General features: G+C 34.4%; 1 protein-coding gene and 1 pseudogene across 3 annotated transcripts in view; one reads left to right on the forward strand and one right to left on the reverse strand.

Moving 5' to 3' along the window:
* LRPPRC (leucine rich pentatricopeptide repeat containing) overlaps nt 1–16,156 on the forward strand; it is a 91,608-nt gene that overhangs the window by 4,332 nt on the left and 71,120 nt on the right. For all 3 annotated transcript variants that reach the window (XM_059659964.1, XM_059659967.1, XM_059659966.1), the window contains exons 2-8: nt 9,037–9,236; nt 10,801–10,923; nt 13,755–13,876; nt 13,981–14,039; nt 14,679–14,765; nt 15,355–15,481; nt 15,776–15,920. In XM_059659964.1, coding sequence (XP_059515947.1) covers nt 9,037–9,236; nt 10,801–10,923; nt 13,755–13,876; nt 13,981–14,039; nt 14,679–14,765; nt 15,355–15,481; nt 15,776–15,920 — 863 coding nt within the window. The remainder of the gene's footprint in view (nt 1–9,036; nt 9,237–10,800; nt 10,924–13,754; nt 13,877–13,980; nt 14,040–14,678; nt 14,766–15,354; nt 15,482–15,775; nt 15,921–16,156) is intronic.
* On the reverse strand, nt 5,653–6,740 carry LOC132213412 (calmodulin-1-like; annotated as a pseudogene).

Here is a 16,156-nt window from a genome sequence, read left to right on the forward strand (position 1 = left end):
TTCACTCTTGAGATATGATATGTCTCCCTTTCCCCCTACTCAAGTGTTCCCCTTCTTTTTTTTTTTTTTTTCTTTTTTTTTTTTTAAGTGTTCCCCTTCTTTGTTAAATCTTTCTTGTACTTTGTCTCATAGCCGAACTCACTAAAGCATCCATTAACATGATTGCATGTGTGACCACCAACACTCCAGACCTGGCTGTAAGTTCCTTGACGGCAGGAACTTTGTTTTATTTTATTTTTTTGGCCTTGAGTTGAGGATATCAATGAAAATCTTAGACATTGAATAAGGAATATTGTGAGATGCAAAGAAGTTTGGGCCCATTAGCCCATTCATATAGTATAGTTAATTTCCACACATTCACTCTGATCTTTATTTCCAGGAATGTCCTGTCTGAGAAGGAAAGATGAGTATTACTAAGCGAATATATTAATCTGTTTTCAAAATTGGAGCACCAAAAACTATATACTTTTTTTAGAGAGAGGAAGAGTGAGAGAAGGAGAAGGACAAATATCGACATGAGAGAGAAGCATTGATTGGTTACATGTGCCCCAACTGGGGATGGAACCTGCAACCTGGGTATGTACCCTGACCGAAAATTGAACCCACCACCTTTTGGTGCACAGGATGACACTCCAACCAACTGAGCCACACTGACCGGGGCTAAAAAGTATATACTTTTAGCCCTAGCCAGTTTGGCTCAATGGATAGAGCGTCAGCCTGCGGACTGAAGGGTCCCAGGTTTGATTCCGGTCAAGGGCATGTACCTTGGTTGTGGGCACATCCCCAGTGGGAGGTGTGCAGGAGGCAGCTGATCGATGTTTCTCTCTCATCGATGTTTCTGACTCTCTATCCCTCTCCCTTCCTCTCTGTAAAAAATCAATAAAATATATTTAAAATATATATATATATTTTTAAAAAGTTTATACTTTTATATTTTTTAGTCTTACTCTTCATTTTCCTATGTCAGTACTTAAACATTTTTTTTTCTTTTAAATCCTCACCTGAGGATATGTTTTCATTGATTTTTAGAGAGAGAAAGAAACACTGATCTGTTGCCTCACGCATGTGCCCCAGCCGAGGATGGAACTTGCAATCTAGGTACATGCCCTGATTGGGAATCGGACCCATAACCTTCTGGTATATGGAACGACGCTCCAACCAACTGAGCCACCTGGCCAGGCCAGCACTTTTTTTAAACAAATGTTTTCTTAAAAACCAGCTCTTACCATCTTCTTTGGGGAGGTGGAAGAGCAGCACTTTTGCTTTCTCACACTCATTTTCTCACACTTCTGGATTATAAGCTGCTTATATATTTCTTGTGAGAGTTTTAAGAATAATACTTATGTGCTTCAGAGGAAAGATTAGCTTTGAGCTAAATCAATTTGGAAGTAGATCTAGATTGATGGTTGGCTCAAAGGTGAAGATCACATATTGCCCTATGACAGAATGATGTGACGTGTCAACATTGGAAGGAAAGAAAACTCCGTTGTTTATCACTTAAAAATTTTTTTTCTCAAGCATTAAGAGTATGTCTGGGTCCTTTGGGGATGTGATTCAGCCTCTGCTCCTTGTGTGTATAAATTTATCAATTACAGAGGATTATGATAGGCACAGTGCAACAATTACATTAGTGCTACCCATAGGAGATGAATTTACTTTTAGAGAGAAGAGCAATCACATTTGTTTTGTGATAGGGGATCACTTGAGTTTGAGAGGGCGCACGCAAATGACTAGTCAGTGTTCTAGGGGAAAAGAGCATGAAGAAACTTGGAGGTGGTACTTCTATCCTGTGTAACTAATGTGGGGTGGTATGTAGTCGAAGTTGATACTGCAAAGGCCATTTGATTCCTTAAAGCTAACAAGGTTGATTAGAAAGTTGGTCGTTTCATGGTTGGGAGCCTTTGAAAGGTTTTGAGGTACAAATGTTGACAAAGTTCGCATAGACTCATGGAGAGATAGAGGCTGGAGATGGACAGACCAGTTGGGAACAACATAATACTACAAGTTAGGACTAATAGGGCCTCAACTAGTTGGTGCAGAACTGAGGCAAGATACCTCCTTTTCTTGAGAGAGAGAGAACGAGAGATTGGTAAGGATGCTAACAGAATTAGGAAGAATAGATTTGGAGATTAATATAAACAATAATACCTTTAGTTTAGATCTTTACCATTTTCAAAGTGTATTTGTATGAATACATCACACATTTCAAAGTAGGAAATTGAGGCTTAGAAGAGTGAACTATTTTATCCAGGATCTCCAGTTGGGATTCAACTACTGTAACTCCCAGTTCTGAAATGTTTTAAATATGTTGTAGTTTAGGTTATGAAGGTTTTTAAAGACATAAAAACATTTTTTAAAAAGACAGTATATGATTTATGATATAAATTTAGAAATTAAAGACTATCACAAGTAAGCAAGCACATGAAAAGATCTCAGAATGTAAACTCTGCAAGGGATCGTTAGAGTAATCTACTTCATCCCACCCTCACATTGTAGACTTTAAAGAGTATCCACATCACATTATAGGTCTCAACCTGGTTAACTGATTCTTCATCACTTCCTGTCAGAGCTGAGACATCCCTGTGGACTGCAGTAGCCTGAGCTGGATGGGACATCTGGATAGGGAGAAAGGAATGGCCTTGGTGGTTCAAGCCAGGAGACTATTATCAAAGTGTAGGAGAGTTGCACACATTTTTAGTCTGAAATTCTGTGACTTACCATAAAATACAAAGCTGTGTTTGAGGGACAGCTTAACTGGGCAAGACTTTTTGAAGAATTGAGGCTTTGCAAAATAATTCAGGGAGAAAGTTATTGTGACAGCTCCTCAAAAGACTAGAAAAAAGGCCAGTCAGCAGATGTTTTTTGAGGACTGTTCTGTTAGGAATCTGATAACTGCTTTTTTAAATGTGCTTTTTACAAGGTAGTATTTTTCTTCATATGAGGAACTAATGCTTAGACCAAATACCTTTTCCAAAGCCAGGTAGCTGTTAAATAGTTTAGCTTGAATTTCAATAGGCCCTTTAAAGTAAGTCTTATGTGCTTTCTGTTAGTACATTGAAAAAAGAAAATGCTCTAGTAAATACATAGTTAATATTTATTACAGTTACTTTGCTAGGTTTTTTATATACATTTTTTCAGTGTTTTCCAAACTTGGGGCATTTGTATACTGTCTTCAGATTTTTTGCCAAAACTGAGTACTACCTAAACTGTTATTTTTAACATATTTTTCTTAACATTGGTTTTTAGGTTTAAACTGACATTTTTATAACTTAATTTTCCCTTAAGTGGGAATTGTAGTAAAATAAAGAACTTGCTGTGATAAGTATTTTAAAATATTTATTGCAATACATAGAACTACTAAAATGGAAAATCTTTGTCTATATGTAATCTAAAACCATCTTCCCTAGCAGAAGTGTGATATTTTGGGAAACAGTGTATATCTCAGTCAGTCTTTATGATAGTCTTGTGAGGTAAATACTGTTACCTCTCAGATTTTACAGGCTTTGAGAGAGTTGCAGTAACTTGGCCAAAGTCTCATATCTTGTAAATGGCAGAGCTTGAACTCAGGCTGGTCTGTAGGACTCAAGCCCACACTCTTACCGCTTATGTATTTCCACCAGCCCATAGAGCAGTGATGGCGAACCTTTTGAGCTTGGCATGTCAGCATTTTGAAAAACCCTAACTTAATTCTGGTGCCGTGTCACATATAGAAATTTTTTGATATTTGCAACCATAGTAAAACAAAGATTTATATTTTTGATATTTATTTTATATATTTAAATGCCATTTAACAAAGAAAAATCAACCAAAAAAATGAGTTCGCATGTCACCTCTGACACGCGTGTCATAGGCTCACCATCACTGCCATAGAGCCTTCTTTTTTTGCCTTTAAGATTGTGCCTATCAATTGTTTATGAAAATGGTACATAATAGTGTCAGATGTATACAGAGAATTAAGTAAGCACTTAATACGTGAGATTTTCTTCACTACATGTAGGTAAGAATTAACAAATTGTGGGGTGAGACTTGGAATTTGTAATTAAATCAGGTGCTGGCTGTGGTGCTGTGTATTTCTGTCCCATCTATACTGCCCACTGTAGTCCAAGTTACCATCATTCTCTCACCTGGACTACACTGCAATAGCTTCCTCAATGGTATCTCTCTTTTAATTCTTGCTGCCCTCTAATTTATTCTCCATCCAGCAGCCTGACTGATCTTTTCAAAACAGAAATAGATCATGCTTATAAGCCTATAAGTTCTAATACAGTCCTGTTCCTGAAATAAAATCTGTATCTAGAAAAAAAATCAGACTCTAGCTTAAAAATATTTTATGGCCTAGCCAGTTTTCCTCTCAAACCTCATCCCATCTGTTGCTTACTTGCTTGGCCTGCTGACTCTTCTACCTTGCTTGGAAGGATGGGTGTGAAGGGTGAGAGGGATTGAACAATAAAATAGTCATCCTAAGATTTTGAGCTTCAGGGTACAATGTAGTAGTGGTATAGTGAATAGCAGTGCAGCAATTTGAAAGGAGTACCAACCACTTTAGGAGTATTCTTTTTGAATTTTTAATATCTTAAAACTTAAGTGGGGTCAGTATGTGTGTAAAATGTATTAAAATAATTCTATACTGTGACCAAGTTGGGGTCTATTTTAGGTGTACAAGGCTGGCTCAACACTTGAAAACCAATTAATGTAATCAACCATATCAACAGGCTAAAGAAAATACAAGTGGAATAGTCAAAATAAGGGATTGGTGAGAACATAAATGATGTTTGCAATCCCCATTGACTACAGAATGGTACAACAAAGTAGCTAAAAGGGCAGCTTTATGAAAATCAGTCTTGTGTTTTATAAGCATACTAGAGGCCTGATGCATGAAATTTGTGCACGAGTAGGGTCCCTAGGCCTGGCCGGCGATCAGGGCCTTTTGCTGCCAGCCTGGGCTTTCCTTCTGGCTGCTGGCTGGGGCCTTCCTTCCCCAGCTGCTGGCCACTGGCCAGGGCCTTCCTTTGTTCCGTGCTGCCCCCTGGTGGTCAGCGCATGCCATAGCAAGCGATCAAACTCCTGGTTGAACTCCCGAGGGGACACTTTGCATATTAGCCATATATATAATATATATATATATGATATATACGTATATATCATATATTATATATCAGGGGTCCTCAAACTACGGCCCATGGGACACATGCAAATACAAATATTGTATTTGTTCCTATTTTGTTTTTTTTACTTCAAAATAAGATATGTGCAGTGTGCATAGGAATTTGTTCATAGTTTTTTTTAAAACTATAGTCCGGCCCTCCAACGGTCTGAGGGACAGTGAACTGGCCCCCTGTTTAAAAAGTTTGAGGACCCCTGTTACATATCATATATATATTATATATATGTATATATCATAAAATCTAAATCCTTTACTTGTCTTTCCATTATCTAGTCTCACCTTTACTGTTAATAGGGAAACTGGGTAGAGGAGGAAGAGGGTATATGGGAATTCTGTACTTCACAGATAATTCTTCTGTTAACCTAAAAATGCCTTGAAAAAGTAAACTATTAATTTTAAAAAGACCGAGCCTTTTGACAGATGGAAGCCTGCTTATAAAAATCTGGTTGTTGTAGGTTTTTTGGGGGGTGGAGGGGCAGGTAAAAAAATTTTTATTGGAAAACAGTATACAACTTGGAATGGAGTTGAGGCGAATTGTGCTATGAACAGATTTTCTTTAAGTGGCTAAACAAAGTTTAAAAAGCAATAACAATAAAAGAAAATGTTTCTGGTATAGGATCAGCAGTACAAAAAAATATTGTACAAGTACCTGGATAATACACCCGTTTTGCAATAGTGCAACTTTTAAGTACATATTGTTGACTGTCCATAGTCCACGCAGAGTTACAACTCCACACTTCAACAACATGCTGACAGTTCCTAAAGAAAACTACTTTAAAAAAGTAGTTAACCAGATGTTCCCTCAGTTGACCAACTCCATCTAAGTTTAGATGTGCAGAAGGGCTTAGATATATCCAGAGTAAGCCACATGCAACATGATACTTGATCAATTTTCTAAAATCAAGTTTCAGGACAATGACCGTAAGGGAAGAAAACATGGAGGAATGAAGTCCTAATTACTATACATGCATTTCTTTTTTGACAGTAGGGGGAACCTTTTACAGATAAGTTACAAAGAAAAGGCAAATAAACAATTTTGTACAAGAAATTTAACACATTCTGTACAATATCTTCACTTTGCTGTCTTCATTTGTACAAACTATAGCTTACTTGACTATCACCATCAATATCTGCTTCCCTGATCGTTTCATCAACCTCTTCGTCTGTTAACTTCTCTCCAAGGTTTGTCATCACATGGCGAAACTCTGCTCCACAATATAGCCATTGCCCTCCTTATCAAACACGCAGAATGCTTCTTGAATTTCTTCTTCACTGTCTGTGTCTTTCGTTTTTCTTGCCATCATTGTCAGAATTCTGGAAAGACGACTGTGCCGTTACCATCAGCATCCACTTCATTTTCATGTCCTGTAACTCTACTTTTGTGGGATTCTGTCCAAGAGACCTCATTACGTTCCCAATTCCTTTGTTATAGTTCCATCACCATCCTTGTCAAATAGTGAAAAAGCTTCTTTGAATTCTGCAGTGTGCTCTTCAGTCAGTTCGTCAGCCATGCTGCAAGCGCTACTGGTCTCCAAGATGTGACTACACAACCACTCAGCTCACTCGCTCCACTCGGACTAATCTCTTGTAGCTTTTTGAAATACAGACACTCCACTATAAAATTGTTATTTTTTTTTAGTAAAGAGTCAAAAATCACCACCACCATTTTTTTAAAAATGAGAAAAATAACTTTAAATGCCAGATTTTGCCAGAGAAAATTCATGGGTAACCTGAATATTAGTGGTGAGTACTAGAGTCTTAAAAGGGGAACTCCTGAGCCATTTATGACAGGTTATGTGGTTACATCAGTTTTTTGATCATCAGCATTTGGAAGCATGCGTTTTAGCTTGTGCCAGCTGATGAGTAGATGCCTATCTTGCATAGACCCATCATAACCCCTAGACTTGTTCTTTCCCTCTGTCACAACTTACCAGGCTATAAAAGTTTTATCTCTTTCAAGATGTGTTTAGTGAATTTAAAAATAATTTCTGGGCCAAATAATAAATGTAGAAAGCACTGCCACGTGGGGAAGCACTGGTGAATCCTTTTGAAGACTAAAGAATTCTTTGATTTAAATGTGTAATCCTTCCCTATCCCAATTTATTTTATAGCAGATTCATATTTCAACTTAATTAATGAAAGCCACACTTATGTTTAATGGCTGCATTAAAGATTTATAAGAAAAATTAGCTTTAGAGTGTTCAGAATGCTCTATTAACATTTCTGTCTTCTGCCTGAATTTTGTTTTGTGTTTGATGTTAACATTTTAAAACTGAATTAAATAGCAAAGGTGTTATTTATTTATTTACTTATTTATTTAGTCTTTTCACAGTATCAGATTTGGATTATGTGAAAGACTTTGGCAAATATGCTTACTACAATTTGAAATCACTATAATCAACTTTTGTTGTTGAACAATGTGACTGCACTTGAACTTGACACATTATTTTGGGTGATTTAAAATACCATTTTTGTGTTTGCTTGATTAACAAAGGCATCATTTAGTAGCAACTGATCTAATAGCCAGATAAATGGCCAGAGAAAATCTTTGAAAATAAGGAATGAATATGTAGGAGTGTATCTTTTGTGGTTTTTAGGTAATAATCTAGCATTTAATTTTGCTCACTTAACAGACTAATCAATGAGGCACTTCTGCTCATTTAACAGATTTTAATCAACTAAATGTGACATTGACTTGTTTAGTTAGTATCCTGATTTTTTCCATTTTATTTTCACTTCATTATATTTATTTGCTTAGGTGGAATCATTAATAATTAGAATGGTTGTGATTTGTCCCAGATCATAGTGGTAACATTTCTAGCCTAGTATCAAGTGCTGCCTCTGTGTTTTACATAACCTTGTGATGAAACTACTGGTTTAGCTTTCTTTAATGTAACATCACATACTTAATCACTCAATTTGTGATTGGTTTTCCAGGTTAATGATGTAGGGTAGGAAATCAAGAGTTTAATAAAACTTACTACTATATAAATATTTATCTTGGTAATTGTCTGTGGTAAAAATATACACATGTCAAACATGTGTTTATAATCCTGAAGGCATGCTTGGATTAATAAGTATTCTTAAATTATACTAGAGGCCCGTTGCACGAAGAGATTCGTGCAGTAGGCCTTCCCTTCCCTTGGCTGCGGGCACTGGTTTTCCTCCAGTACCCGGGACCCAGGCCTTCGCTCTGGTCGGAGCCTTAAGTCATCGCGGCTCCGCTCGGCCGCTTCATGCCTACGTATGCAAATTAACCGCCATCTTTGTTGGGTCAATTTGCATACTCTCCTGATTGGTTGGTGAGCATAGCGGAGGGACGGTCAATTTACATGTTTGTCTATTATTAGGTAAGATTTGGTTAACATATGCTTAGTGTATACAATATAGTTGTTGGTACTTACTGGCTGCTATTGGAAAATTTAAAGTATTTTGGAATACATATATAAATCTCTGAATTAGAAATTTTGTATTAATGATATTCAAATGCAGAGAAAGTTTAAATTCAATTCAAAGATTTATGATGGTTTCCTTCACACATAGAATTATTTTTAAGTTTGATATTTGAAATCAGATACACACCATATTGTCTTAGTTTGAAATAATTCCATATGGAACCTTATCAATACACTCAAATAATTAGTCAAGATATTTACTTTGCATATAATTTGTATGTGTGTCTGATTTTATTTAAAGCAAAAGTCGAACTTTCTTGCCTACCAGTTTATACTTCTCTGAGCAAAATGCTATTGCGCTATGAATTTATGTATTTAGTAACTAATAAAATAGTTTTGTATAAATTTTGCTCAAAAAGGTGACCTATATGGGTAGTAGTTGACTTAATTTATTATTAATTGTCTTTCATTTTATAGAGGACTACTGAGCCAAGCCAGGCTGTATGCCATTGCTGCTGAAAAAAAGAATTATCTTCAAGAGGAGTCCGCTTCTTCTCAAAGAAGGAGTGCCAGTCAATTTGATTGGGCTCTCATGAGACTAGATAATTCTGTCCGAAGAACTGGCCGCATCCCAAAGTCACTTCTACAAAAAGTCTTTGATAATACCTGTCACTCAGGTATTTCAAACTTTTCTGTTTAAAAAGTTGGACTTTTAAAAAAATATATTTTATTGATTTTTTACAGAGAGGAAGGGAGAGGGAGAGTTAGAAACATCGATCAGCCACCTCCCACACACCCCCTACTGGGGACGTGCCCACAACCAAGGTATGTGCCCTTGACCAGAACCGAACCCGGGACCCTTCAGTCTGCAGGCCAATGCTCTATCCACTGAGCCAAACTGGTCAGGGCTAAAAAGTTGGACTTTTAATAAGTACTTGTTTGTGGGCAAGCTCTTTGATACTTTTAATTTTATTTGTTATTTCTAGTGATCATGATTTAATTTTATTATCTTTCTGTCTTTCCAACTTATCAGGGAAAACTTTTGAGTAACTAAGACATTTTGTTTCAGGTGTTTTTTTCAAAATCAAATCAAAGTTGCCCTTTTGCTCTTCACAGTTTATAAAAGAGTCATTTTTAGTAGTAAATTTTCTTGGAAGATAATAGTTTTTCTTATTTTCCATTGTTTAGTATCAGCTTTACCTAAAATAATCACAAATGACAGATTCCCAGGAACACTGTTAATCATTTCCCTTTTATGATTTCCTTTTTACTTTCACTTAGCTATTAAAATTTATTTGAATCACTTATGTAACTTGATAATTTGATGGAAGCTTGTAAGCCCTCTACTTCCCTATCCCCTCACACACACAAAAAAGCCCACATGTGCACACACATGATTTTATTGTAGTTTCAGAGCATTCACCAGCTTACCAAAAGCCCGTCCGTGGATTTCAGTCACATTAAGAAGCTATAGAGTTTAATGAAGAGGGATACCAAAGAAGTGTCAGTTATAATTAATATGCATTTAAATAATGTTTTTCATTTTCTCTTTTTTGATTTATTCAGAATTGTACAGCTATCACTACAATTTCAGAACATTTCTATCACCCCAAAAAGAAATCTTCATACCCCCATCAGCTCCCAAACCTTCCCATCTCTTCCACTCGTAGGAAACCACTAGTGTACTCTCTGTTCATATAGATACTGTATGTTATTCTGGATACTTTATATAAATGGAATCAAACAATTAGTGATTTGTTTTTGTTTTAAAGTCAGCTTTCAGGGACATTTTGATAAAGGACATGGATAAAGGGAGAAGAAAGTTGATATTATTTTGTAACTATTTATAAACCTAAAATTGATATCCATGGGTTTTAATTGTACTGCTTTGTGTTATTTCATAAGATACTGAAAAACTTAGCCTTTGAATTGCAGTAAGCACTGCTTATAAATTAGGTTCCTTGTATTTTTGTATTCTATAGTCTTTCAAATTACAGATTCATAACCTTTGCTGCCTTAAGAAAGCAGACTAATTTTTAAAAACTTAGAACATTTAGTAACATTGTAAATTATACTTGTGGATTAGGATAGGATTTTTCAAATTTACAGGTAGTCTTTTTAATATTATCTGTAGGGAGGCAAGAGAGTTTTGAATATTTTTAAATTTTAGTTTAAGATTTTACATTTATCTATATAATATTGGTACTATGTTAAATGTTATCCATTGATCTTTTTTCATAGGCTGCCCAGGTGGTAATCATGCCTTGCTTCTGCTGCGCAGCTGTGGCTCTCTCCTGCCTGAACTAAAGCTCTCAGAGAGGACAGAATTAGCTCATAGGATATGGGACAAACTTCAGGAATTGGGTATGATTATTTGAATATGTGATGTGTATAAAAAGGTGCAGAAAGTTTTTTCCTTTAGTTAAAAGATAAATTTCTTTAAATAAACTCTATAATTTAATTTTATACAAGGGCTACTTGATTCATAAATTTTTTACAATATGATTTATTCAGTGAGTTCTAGTGACATCTAGGGGCATTAAGAATAAAATAAATTTTCATCTCAAGTATTACTTTTATAGTAAGCTAAAAAGCAAAATAAAATTAAAAAGGACTTTGGTCTGTCAAAGTTATAAATGCACATACCATTTCACTAAGCAGTTCCATTTGTTTGAATTTAGTGACAGTTATACTCTCATTTACAGAAGGATATTCTTCATTGTAGTTTATTTGTAATAGTAAGAAATTTGAACCAATTTTAATGTCCCTCAGTATGGGATTCATTAAATAAATTATGGAGTGTCCATAAAATGGAATATTGTGCAACTGTTAAATAAGGAGTTCTTCATATATGAATGTGAGGTGTTTTTCAAAATATAATAAAGAATTAAGGTGCAGAACAGTATACGATGCTACCATTTTGAAGAAAAATGTTTATATGTTTATGTGCATACAAAACAGTTTAAACTTTGAGCTGTGAACATAGCACCTATTTCAAAAAAAATAGCTTAAAAGACCATTTGATAAAATCCAATGTTCATTCCTGATGTAAAAAAAAAATTTAAAGAATACATGGGTGTTTCTTTAACATGTTAAAATCTAAAGCCAACAACTAATAAATACCATGTATAATGGCAATGAAATAAGATGTGAAACAATACTGTAAATTATTGTTTTTTAGGTGATGTGCTTGTTTGCCTGTAAAATTCCAGAAAATTAACTTACAATAAAATAGTTGAAAATATTAAATGGTCACGAATCCGTAACTTTTCATAGTTAGAAACTAAAATAGATAAAAGTATTCAAGTGTAGTCACAAATATATAAAATACCTAGGAATATCCTTCATGTGATGTGTAGCACTTACATAAACTATAGAATAAAGACAGAGCTTCCTCTGAGAGATTTGAATTCATCTAGAATTAATTTTGATGACAGGTTCATTTTTTAAGTTTTTAAAAGTGGATATGAAATAAATATATTTCAGAATGGAAAAGAGTTTTCTAAGTGTAAATACAACAGAAAAGTGAAGATAAAGAATTGACCATAAAAACTAGAAATATCTATATGTCAATAAGTCACATGCTTTATAAAAAACACATTGAACTGGGAGAAATATTTGTGAAAAAAGTTATGTGCTAAAATACAAAACGTTACATAGTCATAATATTAACACCTCAATAGAAAGATAAACGCATTTTCTAGTATAATTGTTCACAAACATGTCTTTCCTCTATATCCTATTTGTGAGTGGAATCCATAACATCTTTTGTTTTCCTCTTTGCTAGGACCATCATGCTTTCTTTGTGCATATTACATTTAATAAAAAATAAGTGTTTAGTTACTATATGGTAACCTTGTTGCATAATCAGAAAGCAGATATTGAATTGCACATGGTTTTGTTTAAGACCCTTATCCACCATAGAGTACTATAGTGGTTAAGAGATTGCATTCTCAAGGCAGAACACCTATGTTCAAATTTATCATCACTCACTAACCATGTGGCTTTGGACAAGTAAAAGTCAGTTTTCTTCATCTGTAAGATGGGGATGATGATAATGCTTGCCTCAAAGCTATTGTGAAGAGTAACTGAGCCTTTATAAGCAGAGAACTTAGCACAGTCAGTGCCTGAAACATAATAAAGCACTTTACATGTCTGTGTGTTAAGATAAAAAATAAATATTGCCCTGGCTGGTGAGGCTCAGTTGTTTGGGTGTCATCCCGAGCACCGCCAGGTTGTGGGTTCGATTCCCAGTCAGGGCACGTGCCCAGATTTTGGGCTCGATAGAGCCTAAGTCCCTGGTATTGGGCGTACAGGAGATCGATGTTTGCTCTCACATTGATGTTTCTCTCTCTCCCTCCCCCACTCCCTTTCTCTCTCTCTTAAAAAAAATCAATATAAAATAATATTTTAAAAAATTCCCCAAATATTAATTTAACAGAATAGGTCTCTGCTCCCTTGAATCTCAAGCTGATAGCAGACACTGACCATAGGCCTATGTAGCCACAGGCAGGTGAATAAAGATATTTAATTCATGAAAATTTGGTAAAACATGTTAATACTGGATTGATCTGATCACCCTGATGTGATGAGTGGATATAGTAAGTCTGAGTGGTAACCTTAATGCGGCCTTAGGCAAGATAGTTGCAGAAGGAAAACAAAGGTCATTGGAATACAGATAATTAATAAAAGCAGAATAGAAATGGTGTTCAGCAACTGAGTATGGAGTAGAAATGGAACCTGTTAAAATCTTTGAGTAGCCTGGTTAGTAAGTAAGCAGAATTACCAGCATAGTCCTACCTGTGTAAACAGCTACGGTCACAATCTGTCCATCTCAGTGTCTGTAATGTGGCAAGGACTGCTTTATGTAGAAAGATCTTTCTGTCACTGTAAATACAGGGGAATTGTCAGCATTTTCTAACAGGGAGGGAATACTATGCTTCATAAGTAAGCGACCTCTTAATATCTGAATAGGCAGTTACTTGTAACTATAGTAATTCAGTAATTACTGTCTTGCATGTTTAGCTTGCTCTATCTGTTCTGACAGGCTTTCTATATAAGTGGGTCTAAGTTTGCTGTGAAATACTTAAGTGATCATTTACTCTTGTTGCTTGATAAATTTACATGTTTTAGTTGTGATAAAGAATATGATCTTAAGCATTCTTCTAAAAATCTGATTTAAATTTCATTTGTAGGTACTGTGTATGATGTAAGTCACTATAATGCTTTACTTAAAGTCTACCTTCAAAATGAACATAAATTTTCACCAACTGACTTCTTGGCAAAAATGGAGAAAGCAAACATTCAACCAAATCGTGTAGGTAGCTGTTATTATAAATGTTTGTTGTCACATCCACTCTTCTTTTTTTCTTTACTAGGAATATTATTTAAAAAATATTAACTGGCCCATTTCACTAACAGGTAACATACCAGAGATTGATTGCTGCTTATTGTAATGTGGGAGATATTGAAGGTGCCAGGTATGGAACTCTATAAAAGTATGTATAAACAAACAAATACTTAAGTCTTGTAAACCTAGAATATTTTTCTTTTTAATAAGGGAAATTATTTCAGAAGTATTCTAATCCAGCATATGTGGTAATATGGCTTCTATATACAATATAAAATTATGTAAGAGGTGAAAGTTAAATAACAATTGTTATTTTAATTAAAAATTTAATTTATTGAAGCAGAGGTTTAAAATTGTTGAGATATAAAGCTAGCTTTACTTTAAAGGAAATGTTCTTAGCTATTTAAATTGTATTCATTTATAAAACTTATTTGTCTCACAGGTTCATATAAAATCAGTTGTAACATTTCTCTGCTTGTGTAAAATGTATTACTACTTTTGGATAGAGGGTTTAGGAAATAAGGGATATATGGAAATGTACAATCTTATTTTTAACTCATTGAACTTTAATAAACTTTATGCTGTTTAAAGGTTAATTAGTAGCATAGAAGAAACAATCAGATTTTTAAAAATTACTATTTTTATTTAACAAGAGTACTCCAAGACTATTGATATATTTTCAAGGAATGGGGTTTTGTGTGTACGTGTTCTAGAAAGTGTTTCTGATGTATAATTCCAAGGAGTATTTTTATTTCATTTTTTATTGCAGCAAGATTCTTGGATTTATGAAAACTAAGGATCTTCCAGTCACAGAGGCAGTATTCAGTGCCCTTGTTACAGGGCATGCAAGAGCTGGGTATGTTCAACCTAAAGTTTTGTTCTCAGGCGAGGTTTAAATTATAGAAAAATATTGCAGAAAATCTTAAACCATGTTTATCAACCTCCTCAAAAAAAAGTTTGAGCATGTGAGATAGAACCTGCACATTTAAAAAATACCTTATTTTTAAATTTATCAGTTTCACAAACATTCATTTGAAAATGTTCAGTTGTAAAAATTGGGACTGGCCAAAGGTGACTGACTGACTTTGTAAAGTTTATTAACTGATCTGCTGGTGCCCTGGAAAATATTTTTTTGGTGTGAAGAATAATTTGCTAAAAATGTAAATTTGAGTTGTAACATATTTAGTGAAAGAATACACATTCTTTAATGTCTATGTAGTTATTATACAGTTTGGTTTTTCTTTTGTAAAAATTACCTGTAAAAATTTAGGATGTTTATGATCTTTACTTCTAAAACCTTTAACCAGTTTAATATGTATTTTCCTTTTCTGATGTTACCATGTTTTTAATTTTGATAAGTATAGGTATACATTTGAGATTGAATGATATATTACATTTGGCAGTATTATGGTAACCTGTTTTATTTTCCTTGAATTAACTTACAGAGATATGGAGAATGCAGAGAATATTCTCACAGTGATGAAAGAGGCTGGAATTGAGCCTGGTCCAGACACATATCTAGCCTTATTGAATGTGTATGCTGAGAAGGGTGACATTGACCATGTTAAGCAGGTATGACTTATTGTATAAATAAACATACTTTAAAATCATTTTTATAAACTTACAGAAGAATATAGTTTTTATCTGTTTTTAAAGATATCTCTTGAAAGTAATAGTATTGATAGGAGAATTCCTATAGTTTGGTACCTCGGTGTTGAAGCAGAATATTTCTGTTTTATAAAGGAAGTCTCAAATCTTTAGATGATACATGTTCCTAATTAAAATTTTTGTATTTTAATATATTTAGCTTTAATTTAAAAATACTGCTTTCTGACTTACTCTTCTAATTTCTGGAACTATCTCTAGACTCTGGAGAAGGTGGAGAAGTCCGATCTTTACCTTATGGACCGTGATTTATTGCAAATTATCTTTAGCTTCAGTAAAGCTGGGTATCCTCAGTATGTCTCAGAAATTTTGGACAAAATTGCATATGAAAGAAGATATATTCCAGGTAGTTTTATAAATTTTACTTTCATGATTTTTGTAATCATCTGAATTACTGCTTTTACATGATGAAAAGGGCATTCTCTAACAATAGGGGGGTTGTGATAGATGAACATAGGATTCAAAGTCAGCTTAATAAACTAAAAAACTTGAGTTAATGGATACATTGGAATGTTTTGATGTGTAAGTGTTCCATTATTATTTGGGATATTTTAAAGGATAGTATTATATCCTTTTGGTGTT

Source organism: Myotis daubentonii, chromosome 12, assembly GCF_963259705.1.
Source record: "Myotis daubentonii chromosome 12, mMyoDau2.1, whole genome shotgun sequence".
Taxonomy (NCBI): Eukaryota; Metazoa; Chordata; class Mammalia; order Chiroptera; family Vespertilionidae; genus Myotis; species Myotis daubentonii.